The sequence below is a fragment of the Alligator sinensis genome, unplaced genomic scaffold (genome assembly GCF_000455745.1).
Source record: "Alligator sinensis unplaced genomic scaffold, ASM45574v1 scaffold419_1, whole genome shotgun sequence".
In the NCBI taxonomy this organism is placed as follows: domain Eukaryota; kingdom Metazoa; phylum Chordata; order Crocodylia; family Alligatoridae; genus Alligator; species Alligator sinensis.
Window position 1 is genome coordinate 1198917 of NW_005842360.1, and position 13344 is coordinate 1212260.

Sequence of the window (13344 nt, forward strand, 5' to 3'; positions counted from 1 at the left end):
CAAAGTTACTAAGGAAACTTGCCCTTTAAACAGTGTTCTCCCAGCAGCAAACAGCTTAGTGAGCTTTTCATCATCTTCCTGGAAGCCGCCGGTCACGTTCAGATAGGATTTCACTCCCTCCGTATCCAGCAGCATACAGAGATGTAACTTGCATGTAAATATTTCTTTAGGCCAATAAAAACTGACAGTTCGATAAAAAAATAAAATAAAATTAACATTTCACCCCCAGTGTTTACAGCTCTTGTTACCGCCGTGTTGGAGCAGCTCAAAGCCATCAGTGTATTTAGCCTCGCATCACTCCTGTGAGAAAGGACGGTGCTGACTTTTATAGACGGGCAACTGAGGCACGCAAAGGCAAAGTGACTTGACTAAGGACAAACAGGGAGCCTCTGGTACAGAAGGGAACTTAAATGCTCTCTCAAAGCAGGGGGCTGGACCCGATGATCTCGCAAGGTCTCTTCCAGCCCTAACATCTATGAAAGCCCAGGCTGGCACCCTAACTACTTCCTTTCTAGAGGATTTATACTATTTCTCCAACATATGGGCCGGCACTCAAACCTATAGCCACAGACATACAGTAAGCATGGCATTTCCCACAACTCCTCTTCCTTCACAATCTTTGGCAACTACCATTTACAGTCATGTCTTTGCAGCGATAATGAACAGTTTTGGATAGATGGGCCAAAAGATTTAAGCTCTCTGCTTATCTGCAGAACAGATCCACCAGAGGAAGCATCAGTACAAGTCTCCCACACACAAAGAGCAGGAGGCAAGGAAAGGCTATCAAACTATGCCTGTACCAAGTAATAGCAGGTACTAAGGGAGCCCCAGAGCATATCACCACCTACACGCCAAATGATTTACAGGGGCTGCGGAAAGAAAAGTCTGTGCCACCCAGTTGCACGCACGCACTTGACAGTGAAGAAAAACAGGAGGTGCAGGCCTGGGCAAGAGGCAAACTCAACCCCGGACTAATTCAGCCTGGAAAGCAGCATTCATGAAGACATGAACATTATGAAACAGCAGGGGAAGGACGGCTCCCCCTTGGACCTCTGCCATGCAAGGAGCAATCAGACTTCACCCAAGGAAGAGGATTACAAATGGACTCTTCATTCCCGGCTCTAAGACTCCTCTTAAGCCAAGGCACCCACAGAACAGGACGCCAAAAAGAAAACAGCCTTATGAATGCAAGTGGGCCAAAAGGATCATCTAGCCCTGCAGTGGGCTTTGGCTTTACAGTGTACCAGCCGCAGACACAGATTCAGCCATAATGTACAGAGTCACTGCAGACAAGTCCAGCAGCAGTTTCCCCAAAAAACATACATGGCGAGAGTGGTGTGGTCTCCTGGATGAAGCCAGGCTCTCAGGATGCCTGGGTTTGCTCACAGCTCGACTCCAGGCAATTCACACTCCAACATACCTTCTCTGTGGGTGAAATGATGCTAATGATACTTCTTTAGCATGAAAGGCTGCTGTGAAACTGAATTAGGACACGTACCCCAGTAGACAGACAACTGGACCAGGACAGGCCACATGTCTCCATGGATAGAAAACTGGAGCACAACTCTAGAGATCTGGCTGCTTCACTAGTGCAAAATCCCAGGCTCGGTATCCCATCTTCCCCACCTATACTGCAGTGTGTGAGGGGTGTCATGTTCTGCAGGAAGGGACTTGGATGCTTCACTGAAACAACACCAGGATCCTTTGTCAAATGCTTTGAGATCTACTGAAAGGTGCTAGAGGAGAGTGAGGTAGCGTTATGAGTTAATATTAATAAGGGGTTTCAAGACCCTCAGGTGAATGGAGATCTGCCGTGTGACACCCTCTTCCACTGTTACTGGCTGCACTATCCAATTGCCCAGGCACCAAAATGAGCAAGCCTGGCCCCGAAGGTTGTGTTGTATGTGTTCTGGCAGCAGGCTTAAGTTGCTTGAGAATAAATAAGGTCAAGCAAGCTTATGTAAGTGCAAGAGGCATGGCCCTGCAGCAGCTAGGACTGCTATTTCAGGCAGCTGTCTCCTCATTTAAGGCTCTAACTCCCGACTGCCCCTCTCTCTTGCCTCTTAGTTTTGCACGGGGACACAGTGACACCCACAGAGGCAATTTTAGCATGTTGCTCTCTTCCCAGCTCTAGCATGTGCTGTTAAAGCCACCTCACGCCTGCCTGCTCATGACTAAGCGGCCCTCCATGCACTCAAGGAAGATGGGATGGGAAAGCAGAACACAGGAGGCAGCCTCTCCCCGACCCCTTGCTCCACTGGGGCAAAGCTTAATCTGGACAGTCACTGGCTGTGCTGCTGCAAACCTGACGGGCAGCAGGCAGGGAGGAACTGAAGTCTCCTGATTTCAGCTCCCTTGTGAGCTGTGCTGCTGCCTACCCAGAGGTGGGTGTGAGGCCAGTGCAAACTCCCAGCTTTGCAGACTATATTGCATCAAATCAGCAAGCAAATTCTGCACTAACAAAACTGGGACTGGACTGTCTGGAAAGGGTGGTCAAGGACAAAGACGTTCAGCTTCTAAATCCAACCTCCAGCCAGCAGGGACTGAATGCTGTTACCCTCTAGCAGAGGCTGGCAGCGGTCCAGGAAGTCTGGGAACCACGGATGTAGAGGGATCATAAAATCTAGTGGCTTCCTGACATGTCATGGCGCTCTCTTTTGAAACTTGTGGGTATTTAACTCAAAGTAGGGAAGAAAGCACAATTTGGGAGACAGGCAGCACTTTAAGGTTTACCTTAAAGTGAATCAAGCTTCACTCATCATTTCCTGATGAAATCATTCAAAGAAAAGCAATTTGCCAAAGCCCAGTACTACCTTGTATAAATGTCATCTCAGAATTGCTTAAAATAGGTTTGCTTAGATTTCTTTCTCCCTACCCAATGAGGAAGAAATTAGAGCAATTTGTTCTGTTGCTAATATTCCAAGCTATAAAAAGCTAAAAGCCACTCTAACCACCAATTAAAAAAAAAGTGTGTGAAGACTGAAACCTATGCTTAGGAAAAGGTCATTGTACAAAAAGGTAGAAAACAGAGCACAGGGCTGGAAGGAACAACTTGGATCATCAAGTCCAGCCCTCAGCCCCTGCAGACAGCCCCATTCAGAAACCTACAAAGCTGCATCTTAAAACTAGTTAAGTTATTTATACCCACTGCTACACTAACCAATGCAACCTGAATATTGTTCCAGTCTGCAGGCACACGGACTACCTCTCAGATAGCTTCAGACCAATTTCTTCCAATGCCTTTCACCAGAGACAATCTTTGCAAGACCATGTTTGCAAAACAAATTATTTGTTTTCCCCCAATTCTTAGCAAACGTCTTCCAGCGCAGGGAATAGGGACCACAATTTATGTCTCAACCTGGAGCCAGGAATCCTTGGTTCTTAATCCTAGTTCCACTTATCATCTTTTTCAGGTCTAGAGGGGTGTGGGGTGGGAGCAGATGGAGGTCCCCGCAGTGAGGGAGGGAGTGGGGCTGGGGCAGGTGCTGCACAGCTGGGGCGGAGCAAGGGACAGAGCTGCAAGTGGCTTGTCTTGTGGGTACAGGGGGGTGGCTCCCACTGCTGCACGTACCCTGGGAGGGCGTGGGGTGATGCATGCCCCTGATCTGTGCGCGGGGCGAGGGCAGGCTGCTGCTGCAGGCTGGGGCCAAGGCCGCACCGAGCTCTTCTCAGTGTGGGGCTGATCTGGGCTGTGCTCAGGGCAGGCAGCAGTGGCACTGGATGGAGGCTATGGGGGCAAGGGGGGGTGCAGCAACACCAAAATTTGCTGTAGTCCCCTCCCAGTGCCACCACAGCCCACCCTGAACAAAGCCCAGCCCATCCCCCCACTGGGAAGAGCTTGGCTTTGCCCAGGCTCCAACCCGCAGCGGCAGCCCGCCCTTGCCCTGTGCACAGATCCGGGGGTACCCACCCCCATGTCCTCCCAGGATGCATGCACCAGCAGGAGCCGTTACCCCATCCCCGCGCCCCCTGGACGAGCTGCTCATAGCTCTGTCCCCCGCTCTACCCCGGCTGTGCAGCTCCTGCCCCTCTCCCTCCCTCCCTCAGCATGGGGGTCCTCGATCTACCCCCTCCTCCCCCCTTCCCTCACAGCACACTTACCAGCCGGACCCAGATGCTCTCCACGCTGCCAGGCTGCACCCCTGGCCACCTGCATGCTGTGCTGTGGCTGCACGCATGCACAGTGCTTTTATTGGTGGCATTATCAGCCACATCAGCCAAAAAACGCCAACTGCCAATTTAGTCAATTATCCTTATATCGGTGCCAATCCATTATAGGACCTCGACAAAAAATGCATTCAAAATGCAGTCTCTTAGAAGTCCATGTGGCCTGCACTGCAGCATGGGGTGCAGGAATAGAGAAAGCATTAACCAGGCAGAACACATGCTCAACTTGCTGGTGCTCGTTACCTCTGTGACCTGACTGATGCTCTTTCTGATCAGCTCTTCCCATTCCTCCTCTGCCATGGCTTCCTTCAGTTCCCGAGTCTGCAGAGCCTTCTGGAGGAGTATGCACGCCTGTGCCTAGAACGAAGGGAAAAGACGACGTATGAATTTGAGCTCTTCTTATGAAAAGTGTTGACTACATACCTATGGACCATGGCAACACCCAGCCAATGCACAGGGGCTGGCCATATTACAGATATTACAGATTCGTAAGGAAACGTTCTTCCTTGTTGTCAAAGAAGGCACCTGAGTGAATCACATACAATGGCACACACTGGTACAAGGGATGCATTTAAAATCCGCTCTGGCCTCTCAGCTCTTCCAGCCTCTTGTGGCCAAACGCATGGGGAAGCTGATCTTAAGTGCAGCGCATACGGTTTCCGCACATCTCCAAGCAACCCTTTGTGTCACTTTAATTCTCACTGCACACTAGGTCCTTCGGTTAATGCGTTGGTCATTAGCACAAAGATCAGAGCTGGCAGGCCAGCAAAAGCTCAGATTTTGAAGGAGAGCTCAGACAGAAATTACTCCTCAAAGTAAAAACTCCTTTGGGGCAGTTTTACTTGCCCTAGAGTAAAACACACTCATTAAAACCTGTGTCCCTACAGGACCATGAAGCCAGGAGAGAACCAATGGCTTTCTGCTGTCTTGCTTCTGTTATCATGTTATGTGCCTTTTTCTATCCCAGAGACTTTTTAAACCCTCCGAGTGGCACAGGCATCATGCACGGCAAACAACAGAAATGCATCAAAAGAGTGCGCTAATGATTCAGGATTTACAAAAGACAGGATTTAAAGAAGACATTTCCTTGATGGCAAAGTCCCCCAGAGGGAGAAAAGAGATTTCTAGACACGCTAGAAACACCACTTTGCTGCAGGTGCCATCGCGAGGAGCCAAATTCTACCCAGCTGGAACCACTGAAATCAGCAGCATCGCGTCACAGATGAGTCGGGCCTAAAGAAAGCAAAGAAGCATCTCTCTTTTACAACAGATATAGTTAGATGTACTGCTGTCTACTCCCACCATGAGAGGGCCTCGCATGGCTTTATATACAGCCCCCAGATACAACTAAAAGCATGAAATCAGCAGGATTTGAAAAAGGATTTGACTTTGCTATAGCTAACAAAAGCACGCAAGTTTGCAATGGCAAAGACTAAAGCAACAAGAAAATGGCCTGGCACAGGACACATCCTTCTGTACTCCAGGGCATAAGCCATCTTCTTGTTTGTGACGGTTAAGAAGAAATTTTCCCTGAAGGCAAGTTATCCCATCACCGCCTACTACAGCCTCTCTGTGCTGAAGCTACTGACTACTGTTACAGCCAGGATACTGGACTACAGGGGACTACTCATTCCTCCCCTACGGCAATTTCCGAGATCATTATCTGTGTTACACCAGCGTAACTCCATTGACACAGGTGGGTAGATTTATCCCTGCTTTACTTGAGCACAGACAAGAAGAATGTATAAGTAGCAAACTCTCCGCTCGTGAAGACTACCTCTATTAGTTATGCTATTTGAAAGAAAATTGCAAAGGAGGTCAAAGAGATTTATATGGACTTAACTGGAGTTACCATGTCTGGGAAGACAATCTAACATACTTCATGTAATTAAGAGGCAGCTATGTTTCACAGGGCAAATTATGGCATGTCTGGGTTCATATACCAAGCACAGTGGAAAGTCACTTTAGTGCAATTATAAAGAGAATATGACCCCAGGAGTAAATGAAAGGCCATAACTCACTTGAGGGGCTCAGACAGGGTCATAAACCTCGAGCCATCATCCCTCGGCAATTACAATAACATTCGTGCAGGCAACCCATCGTGATTGCACTAGGAGGCAAGGAAAAGAGAATAGACCCTTTAAACTGCCCTGAAGGCATCTCAGAATTAACTCAAGAGGCTGTCTGGCTTTTGTGTTTTACTTGCATATAATTATGATCCTCTGAAAAGTCCTAGAAGGGGCAGCAGTAACAGGGCCGCATCACCGAACAGCTCATGTAATTACTGGGTGGAAATACCACCGATCAAGAGCATCAAAAGCGAGGAGTGATTTTGAAAAATCTCAGTTCTTGGGGCCTGACTTGGGATACCTGAAAGGGACCTAAATCTGGAGCAATTTGAGCGCCCCATTTTTAAAGGGTCTCAAGACACCCAAAGCCCCCAGTCATTTCAGAATCTCCCCTAGTGCCCCTATTCAGTGAGACGAGTTGTGCCACATCTGAATGATACTCAGGCATACTGAAGGCCCACACATGCAAAATATAATTATTGTGATGTTCATGTAATTCAAATATTGCTGAGCAGGCAAAATAATCCTTTGTTTCCTAATTACAGCCTTCGTGGGATGCTAATTTAGCACCAAATACAGATTTTAACAATTCCACTCTCCTCGCTGGTTGAAAGAGTCTATTTTCACTTAAGAGCCACTCAGCCACTGAGCAAAAGATGCTGCCCCTCCTGGGACTTTCCACAGGATCACAATTATATCCAAGTAAAATACAGAAACCAGGCAGCTTCTCGGTCCAGTGAGAATCTGAACCACTTGTATGGATCTGCAGTTTCACCACCGCTCAGTCCAATGCCATGTGTGGCTGCTTGCACCACTGAGACTGCCGTGTTACTGGCAGATCTCCCACTCCTATAGCCCTAGGACCTCACTCCTATATAGGGCTTTTCATTCGGAGATTTCGAAGCGCTTTCACTAAATGATCCATTTAATTATTCCCGTACAACACATAGGGAGACCGAGGCACAGGGAGAAAGCAATGCATCCAAGGTCACCCAAGCAAACCAGAGGCAGAGCAGGAACAACCCAGATCTCAAGTCCAGCATCCACCGCTAAACCTCCCAGCTCAGCCTTTCATTTAGGACAGGAGAGAACGTGGTGCTAGTTAAGCTGTTTTCAAAATAGGGACTCCGTTACAATGCAACTCCCTTCTGCAGCAAGGGAGATTATAGGGGCTGCACTTTTGCAAGGCACTGCACAGCCCTTCAGCACCTGTTCCCTGTCCACAATGAAAATACTGGCAGTAAGTTCCCTCCTTCCAAATCGTTGTCCGTGTGCCATTAGCACAAAGCTGTCTTTCTACACCGGTACACAAGGTGTGGTAAGGTAAAAGGTTCTGCAACAAGGGTTATTATGGTCAGGGCTGGCTTTACCCTGCTACCCACCGTCTGCCTTCCCACCAAACTGGTGCTGCAGGCAAGCTGTGTATTGAAACAACATATTTGCTGAATTCAGAAAGCCTCTTCATCCTTTGTGGTCTGGGAAAAGGTCAATACTGAACAGAGTAATGTGAAAAGGAAAGTTGCAGAGTATCAGGAGGTCTCAAACTCAGGCAGGAGAGAAACCAAATCTATCCAGCCCAACTTCAGCACGTTCTTTAGACAGAAGCACAAATACCCAGGCCTCCCTGGTCTTACGTGCTTACACATGAAATGGGAACCTTAATTTAATGGTTGTGCAAAACAGGCTTTTGAAACCTGCTCAGTGGTGAGACGGACTCACCCGGGCCCGAGACGGCAAGCAACAGCCCCACAAGGGACCGGAAATGACCCACCCCTTAACAGTGGTTTTTCAGTCGTTAGCTGAGCTGACAAATTGTCGGAGCTCCCTCCTGAGAACAGCCAAACGACAGGCCTGAAGACTGGACAGACAGTAAAAAGCTGCCTGCAGAATAATGGCAGCCCCCTTACGAGACCTCTAAGAACGTGGAAGAGGATATTCGCCGTTCAGTTGCCTTCAGGAAGCTTCCCCAATAAGTTGTGGTCTTCTATTTATAACAGGAAGAAAATAAAACACTCAACAATATCTGTACAGCTCCAGAGGCTAGCTACAAAAAGTCTCCTTTTAGGTGCATTAAGACCTGCCCTGCTGTCTTTTCTTTATCACTGATGTTTCCTTATTTAATACCTTCAGTGACGGGACAGAGGTTGGCTGAATGGAAGCGCCATAAAGATACAAATAAAAAATGCAAAATGGGCTCCAGAAGAGGGTATTAGCTCGACATAAACATCGGCTTATATTTTCAAAATTGACCGTTGTGATTTTGGGTGCCTCTCGATGCATTAGAGATGCTTGATTTTTCAAGGACAGATGCTCAAAATCTTTTTGAGAAAACTGCCTTCTTTCAGGAGGTCTTAAGCTAGATGACCTAAACTGAGGGTCTGAGAAACGACTACCTGCATTTGAAAAATTTAGGTGATTTTTTTCTTAATGCCCCAGTCTAAGTGCAAAGAAGCAAAAGTCCAGTAGGAACACAAGATTTCAGCTGGGCAGTATTAACTGTTGCTGTTTAAGCAGCTGCTTAGACATGCATCTTGGTTTAAGTACTTGTACGAATCCTTTGCAAACATACTTGCTGACTGCAATACCTTCTATGCTCTGCAAGGATGGTCACTTCAGCCTCCAAAAACTGGGAAGAATATTTTCAGAGGAGCACTTCCAGTAAAAAGTGGCCTGTTCTCCAGTTTACCAAATTATGACTTTTTGGCAAAAACTACGCGAGCAAGGGCTGTGTATACACCCCCTCCCCCCGCTCCCCCAATACACATCTGGTATTCAAAAGAGAGAGAAAACCTCAGGCTTTAGGACATAAGTCATCTTCTCAGTGATGACAATGCCAGTCCTCTGAACTGTATCTCATGCAAGTGCCACGTGTGTTGCAATGAGCACAGCTTTAGTCTCAGTGATGTCACAAGGAGTTTTCTCTCTGACTTCACTCGGTAAGGAAGCAAGCCCAATATTTAGCTGGGTCCCATGCCAGTCCTAGGAGAGAAAGAAATATTTCCCTCATCTTATAAGAGAAAAAGAGATTCCAAAATGCGAAAACAGAAAAAAGCACGCTTCATCCCAGAAGGCGTAGGAGTTTCTTGCACTTGGCCCCAGGTTCCAGGAGCAATACTTCCAGACCGGACATGCACACACATCTCTGAAACGAAACTTTCTAAATTCAACCATCCGACATCTGAAGCAGCATGAAAACCCCCGATCCTATTCTGCGTTCTCAAAGCCATCCAGTTCCCTAGCCAGAGCCTCTGTTATTAGCTAGCTCAGGAACCTCAGAGTTAAGAGAAAGGCTATAAGATTTTTTTAAAAGCTGAACAAAGAGAATAGCCACACACACACACACACACACACTTCTCCTTCCACAGGATGAAATGAGGTGGAAATGTTCATTATGAGTCAATGTGGGTTGGAGAGAATGAACAATAATCAGCCAGAAAGCCAATTCTGTGATTTTTCCCCAGGACTGTGTTTCTTACACCGACAGAAATGTTCAAAATGGCACAGGTAGACATACAAAATCGACCTGGAAATACTGAACACACATGCACACCAGTAACTGAGATGTGATGGTAACTCCGAGATCTGCCCATTTCCCTTCGCCGGAGGAGAAAGAGGAGAGGAGTCTGGCTATGGTGCTAGTGGGATATTCAATATGCCTGTATCTATTCCACCAGAACCGCAAGCCGCCTAATCATTTTAAACGGCAAGTGACGGATGAATCCCCGCCAACACAGCCATCGTTTTAACATCAGCACAGAACATCTGCTGTGGGCTCTACAAGGGAAGCCAAAATTATGATTACTCAATCTCAATCCAGGATGATCTGGGGAAGGAAAATGGATCGAGGGGGTTTTATCCCCTGTGCAGTTCGCAGAAGACGGCCAAATTTAACAACACTTTGCAAAGGGTCAGAAGCCAGTTCCTAGCACACAAAAAATGAAGGCACTGCCCAAATCTCTGGTCATTTTCTACACGCGGGTAATTGTTATGCTGCGCAGGTTCATTCAGGCGCCAGTTTCTGACACTAGGATAGATGGGTTTTTTCCTAGTTCTGCATGTTTAAAAAGGACAGCACTGAGGAGGCATTTCAAACAAGCAAAAGGTGAAAAGGCACCAGGAAAAAACATTGAGATGGGAGAAACCCTCTAAGTCAGCAATTATTTAAAGCAACCTGGCATCTGGCTTTTTTTCTCGAGTCCCACAATGCAGAATTTTTAGACAGGCTGAATTACAGTAGCAGCTGCAGTGTATTATGGCGTGGCGGTAGCTAACAGTTTGCACCACTACCTTGCCATTTTGCCATAGGATCTCAAGGCACTAACTATGCAGGCAACAGTCACGTAAGCCACAGCGATCCCTTGCATTAGGAAAGGAAAGCGAGCAGAGCGTAAGAAACTTGTCTGAGAAATTCAGTAGCCAGGAAGGAAACAGGACCCAACCAGGCCTGACCCAGGATCGTACCCAAACTATCCTCCTCCACTTCAGCCATGGCAATAATGCTGCTTCAACGTTTTCCGTAAATCAAGACCCTGGAGCACATTTTACACTGCCTAACACCAAAGTCTGGGCTTTACAGAGGGAGAATTTCATCAACTCTATGCCACCAGCTCAACCCAGAACGTAGTAGAGGTGCAATGCAGTGGAGCATCACACCCATTATCTTCTTTCTTCTGTACAAAAAGAATATTGCATTTGTATAATTAAAAGTTCAACCTTAAAATCATATTGGAATCAGGAAATAAATAGCTGATTACTTTAGTGGCGCTGGAAGCAAAGTGCATGGGCATAGCAGGGTACGTTGGTATTTCAAAGTACAGATGTCTCCTAGTGCCATACAAGCTGTGGTAGCGAGAGGAAAGACTATGCTGCAACCGCTGCTGCCCCTGCCTTCACACAACACGAGTGACTCTCACTATGTGAGCGCACAATGCTCTGGCAATTTGGTGGATAATTCAGCTGCTATAAGGAAGAAGAAACTATTTGCATTTTTTTTTTATTTTGCTCCTTCAGCGAGTCTGCTTAAGTACCTAGGCATGCAAAATAAGTGCTCTATTTCAACTGCATCCTCTCCTTTCTCTTTAAAAACTTCATCTTTATTATTTTGCACTGAAGAGCCAGCCTACCTAAAGAAATCATGGAGCAAAACTATTTGGCTGGAAGATAGCTCTCTTCACCTGCAGATCTCAAAGTGCTTCCCAAAGTTGGGACATCCTCTGCTTATGCTATTTTCGGCTAAAACAGATGGAAAAGCAGAAGCCCTGACACGTTAAAGCAACCTGTTCCTTTCCAAGTCATGCAGTCAAACAGCGGAGGAGTAAAAAGAGAATCTGGGCAGATCCTCCTGTGTGCCAGTGCTGCAAATCAGGAGGGACGTCAATAGTCAGTGGGATTACTCCAGATTTACACCAGTGTAACTGGCCGAGCACCTGCCCACCTGCAAAGCAGGAACAACCTTGTGGAGTGGCCCTGATCTCAGCTGGAGCCTCTACCGACTACTACATAGGAATAAATCCAACAGCTTCAGATATAACCGAAGCCATTGAATTAAAACATAACCTTTGACATTGCACTCTTAGGATTCAGGGCTTTCAATGCTCTGCTTATAAACAAGTATCATACAGTAAACCAAGATAGAGGATATTATGCCAAAAAGAGGCAATTTTAGTGACATTTCCTTTCACTGTACCAAGTGGTCAAACTCTCAGGCTTATTCACGCAAATATGGAGAGCTCCCCCCTATCTATCCATGATGTGTTGAATGTAAAAGGAAAACCCCATGCTAATGAATCTTTTGGCTGTATGAGAACAACTTGTGCTACAGCAATAAATAAATAAGGGCGCCACAGAAAATGTCTCTTGCAACTACCTTCTGTTGAGTCTGCTATAACAACGCTGCCCACAAAACCACGGGGCAGTCTGCTATTCTGTCGCTATTCCTGTTCCCATCGCGCCACTATTCTGGTTTCAATCAGAGACCGGTTCCATTAGAGCCACCCAGGGTAGAGGTGCCGACTGATTTCATAGCTGGAAATGGTAAGCAGAGTCCATCAAGTCAACAAGAGGCAACAATTTACTAAAGCAGCACAAGAGCTGATTATGGATTCTAGCGTGGGCGCGCATTCAACCTTGCAAAATGAAACAGAAAGCTTGCAAGCCCAAAATGCTGCTCCTGGACCCTACTCTGGAGACTCCACCTTGCACGAAGTACAGGCTGAAAACTTCAGCCCCCTACCCCTGCGCTGCAGGAAGAGGAGAGGATCTGGCAGCAGCTGGGAGGGGAGACAGAACTTTTAAATACATAGGGAGTAAAAAGAAGGCCCCGAGTAATGTGGGGCCCTTGCAGGATGCGACGGGGAATCTGGTTGTCACACCAGACGACAAAGCCAACATATTTAATGACTTCTTTGTCTCTGTCTCCCTCAGTAAGGACCAGAACTGCCACCTCCCTGCTAGGCCCCCATCGGGCCCCGAGGGAGGCACAGGGTAAGTGAGGATCTAGTTAGGGAGCTGCTGGAGGGGCTGGACGTTTTTAAGTCAGCCGGTCCGGATGATCTCCACCCTAGAGTTCTAAAGGAACTGGCCGGGGTCATTGCGAGTCCCCTGGTGCAGCTTTATGTGCACTCGTGGTGCTCTGGAGAGGTGCCGGAGGACTGGAAGAGGGCCAACGTGGTCCCCATCTTCAAAAAGGGGAGGAAGGAGGACCCGGGAAACTATAGGCCAGTCAGTCTTACCTCAATCCTGGGCAAGCTGTTTGAGAAAATTATTCTGGCACACATCCAGGAGGGGCCAGCAGGGAAATGCATGCTCAGGGGCAACCAGCACGGGTTCATCAGCGGCAGGTCACGTCAGACCAACCTGGTGGCCTTCTACGATCAGGTCACTAAATCACTGGATGCAGGGGTAGCAGTGGATATAGTCTTCCTGGACTTCCGGAAGGCTTTCGACACTGTCTCTCACCCCGTTCTCATTAGGAAACTGGGGGACTGTGGCGTAGACACCCACACAGTCCAATGGGTCGCCAACTGGCTAGAGAGCCGCACCCAGAGGGTGGTAGTGGATGGGTCCTTCTCGGCCTGGAAGGACGGGGGCAGTGGGGTCCCGCAGGGCT

General features: G+C 47.6%; 1 protein-coding gene across 1 annotated transcript in view; it reads right to left on the minus strand.

Annotated features, from left to right (window-relative positions):
* Window positions 1-13344, minus strand: part of MYBBP1A (MYB binding protein 1a) — a 77146-nt gene that overhangs the window by 13321 nt on the left and 50481 nt on the right. The window contains exon 23 of the mRNA XM_006029171.3: window positions 4411-4524. Within this exon, the coding sequence (XP_006029233.1) occupies window positions 4411-4524 (114 nt within the window). The remainder of the gene's footprint in view (window positions 1-4410; window positions 4525-13344) is intronic.